We start from the raw sequence: 3247 nt of genomic DNA on the forward strand, positions 1-3247 counted from the left end.
CCAATATTCCTACAAGTAAACAACTTACAGCTACTACAAGTATACAACAACAACAACAACAACAACAACAACAACAACCCAGTGAAATCCCACAACGTGAGGTCTGGGGAGGGTAGAGTGTACGCAGACCTGACTCCTACCAAGGTAGGACGGCTGTTTCCGAAAGACCCTCGGCTCAATAGGCTACTACAAGTATAATTTATCAGATTTGAGGTTATATTCAATTAACTGGAGGAGGGTGAACTTGAGAAAAGTTATACTCCGTAATTCAAAAATGACTATTGCACATATTGATATAGATCTGTATGTTCTTGAATTCTTAAATTTCTACTTACAAAGGACCATGCAATGGAAAAGTATTTCTAATGTCTAAAGCGGAAATTTCTCGTAGCAATTATTTTCCGTCTATTGCTATGCTCCTCTCCACCAATAGTCACATTACTATACACATTTGAACTCAAACATCAAGAACATTTAACCCCTCAAAATGGGTTGAAATTTGAAGCATTTGAAGTAGTAAACCATCTGAAACAGCTGCAGATAACAATTGTTGTTCAAAATCAGCATTCTACAAAATAATCTAGAGACAAAACATTTGACCCAGTAAATTTACAACTCGTGCAAGTAAAATAACCCAACGTACACCTCTAATTTTTTTCTAAAACCTAAAAAAGAATAAGAAAAAAGGGCCGTATGATTTCCATACAACAACAACATACCCGGTATGATTTACATGACTCCAATAGTTGTCTCACTTCCCACACACAATAGAAAATCATACAACAACAACAACAAAAACTATGCCTCAAACTAGTTGAGGTGGGCTAATTAAACAAAAAGCCATAATTGAAAAGAACGTAGATAACCAAAACAACCTTAAGAAACAGAGAACTTACATGAATGTGGACAATTTAAAGTTTCAAGTCCCTCAATTTCGGGTTTCCGGGAGAAATTGAGAAAACCCAATACATGAATGTGGATATATTGACGAATTGAATATGAAATTCTCGGATCTATTCCTCACGCTGAAGGTATTTCTATTGTCTAAAAGTGTGACGATGTTCCTAATAGATGAAGAGTAATTGCTCCTTACGGATGAGCCGAACCTCATGGGGGAGAAGGTGAATTTGTTGTCATTCAAAATCGTCCGAAGAGAAATTTTAGGGTGGAGGGAATTTTTTTTCCCTTTCAATAAATTATCATGGGGTGGAATTTTTGGTAAAAGAAATAGGGCGGGAATAGAATTTTTAGCTAAAATTTTATGAGAATATATAAGGCACACTTAGAAAATGTTGCTTTAATAATTATAAATATAGCACGCTTAATCGTGTAGCAATATGTACAAGTAAGCGTTGCCAATTATGTTAGGATTCGACAACGTTTTTAAAGCGTTTTCTATATTTTAAAAGCCTACACTTTTCAGGCGTTGCGTAATCTACTGTAGTCAAAAGGTATAAATAAATTCCACGCTTTAAAAGCGTGCCCTTAGATACTTTTGGCAACATTTTTGAAGTGTGGTCTAAAATTAGTGAGGCCTTAGGCCAAATTTGTTGTAGTGCTTATTTCTTGTAAAGCTTAATCCCTCTCCAAGTTTCCAACGAGACTCCATACGATCAGACTCATTATCCTGTGCATAAACTCCAAACTTAAAATAATGATGGTCTCCACCTCTTCCTGATGCTTCATGCTTGAGAATTCCATTAGTATAAGCCTTTAATTTACTTGCACCATCATCATGAATGACATTTAGCCTGAACCATCTATTATAAATGTTTCGTTCAATCACTTCTCTATAGTAAGTTAGGTCCCCATTGTAAACTCTTAGCAATAAAGTTGTGGATGTTGGTGATGCTCCAAAGATTTGCATTATTGACACACAAGACGAACCACTTGGAACATATCCATTTGCCTCAAATTGCCAAACACCCGATGAATAATCATGCCCCTAACATTGACAATAAATCAATCAATCGTTCAAAAATAGTAATCATTCAAATATTGGACAAAACATCTTTTTCTTCTTCTTTTCTTCTTATAAGTAACACATAATGGCTTGAGAATATGAATAAATGTAAGGGTTGTAGTAAGTTGACGATTAGCTTAAAAGTACTTCATTATGATTAATCCTTTAAAGGGATTCCTGATAGAATGATCCCGACTAGAGATCGGTTAATATTCATGTGAATTGAGGTTTTGTCCAGTGGTCTCGATTTCGACTAAAAAAATTGGGAGAAATAACGAGAGGTTTTAAAACAGTATTCATGTTTCTCGTGTGTACGTCAATCCATCCACCTGACAAGGATGGAGTCGGAGCTCGTGATGTACACACAAGACAAATGAATACCTAGTCGATTGAGTCGAAATCAGACCATTGGGGCATAACTATGTGTTATTATTATGATGTTTCACGAGGGAAAGCAAATTTAGGTCTAAAAGGGAAAAGGGTCAGATTACCCCTGTACTTTGACTTAACGTTCATATTTACCCCTACAAACTTAAAGTTACTACCCGTACCCCCGCGTTAGTATAGTATACTCCCTTGCCCCCAACCCTAACGGCTGCCCAACGGTGGATGGCCACGTCAATTAATGAAGCGGCCACTTGGGCAGTCAGTCAGCATGCCACATGTACATGGCCTGCCCCAATTAATTATGACCCGACCCACACTAAATCACAGCCCTAAATACCCAAATATCTCACACCACCCGATCATTTTTTCATTTTTCCCACCTAAAAACATCGATGTCGGCTACAAAGTGAAGGAGATTTTTGGAGTCGTTGCGTTCCTTTGACAAATCCACCTTTTGTTAAGGTAAACACATTAATCCTCGTCCTTTTATGGTAGATTCGATGTATATAAGTTGTATTTTAGTGTTAGGGTTTTTTTCTCATTGTTTTGTGATTTTTTCCGTTTAAGTGTAATTTTTGTTGATGATTTTACTTTATTGTCCATGTTTTTCGTGTTTTATATGTTGTATGCGTTATATTGCCGACTGAGGGTGGGTTTTGTTTTTTGGGTGCGATTTTAGGGTTTCTGTTTGTTCTGTGTGTTTGGGTTCGAATGTTCGGTGTTTAAGGATCTTTAAGGTTTAGGGTTTCAATTTGTTGTGGTCCCTACCTGATTTAGCATTTGATTTTGCTCTAGGGTTTCAAGTATTTGTGGTCTCGGCTAGATTTATTGTTGTTTGGTGTAGTTTCCCTTTAATAAATACCTTTTTTTTGTTATACTTTGTGGTTTTGTTGGCTT

At 36.5% G+C, this 3247-nt stretch overlaps 1 protein-coding gene across 1 annotated transcript; it reads right to left on the minus strand.

Annotated features, from left to right (window-relative positions):
- Positions 1-1525: 1525 nt before the first annotated feature.
- Positions 1526-2953, minus strand: LOC132061116 (citrate-binding protein-like). The gene is made up of 2 exons (XM_059453983.1): positions 2942-2953; positions 1526-1945 (listed from the first exon to the last, which is right to left on the minus strand). Exons 1-2 carry the CDS (start codon positions 2951-2953, stop codon positions 1526-1528), a joined length of 432 nt encoding a protein of 143 aa, XP_059309966.1.
- Between the last annotated feature and the right edge of the window lie 294 nt (positions 2954-3247).

Source organism: Lycium ferocissimum, chromosome 6, assembly GCF_029784015.1.
Source record: "Lycium ferocissimum isolate CSIRO_LF1 chromosome 6, AGI_CSIRO_Lferr_CH_V1, whole genome shotgun sequence".
NCBI lineage: Eukaryota > Viridiplantae > Streptophyta > Magnoliopsida > Solanales > Solanaceae > Lycium > Lycium ferocissimum.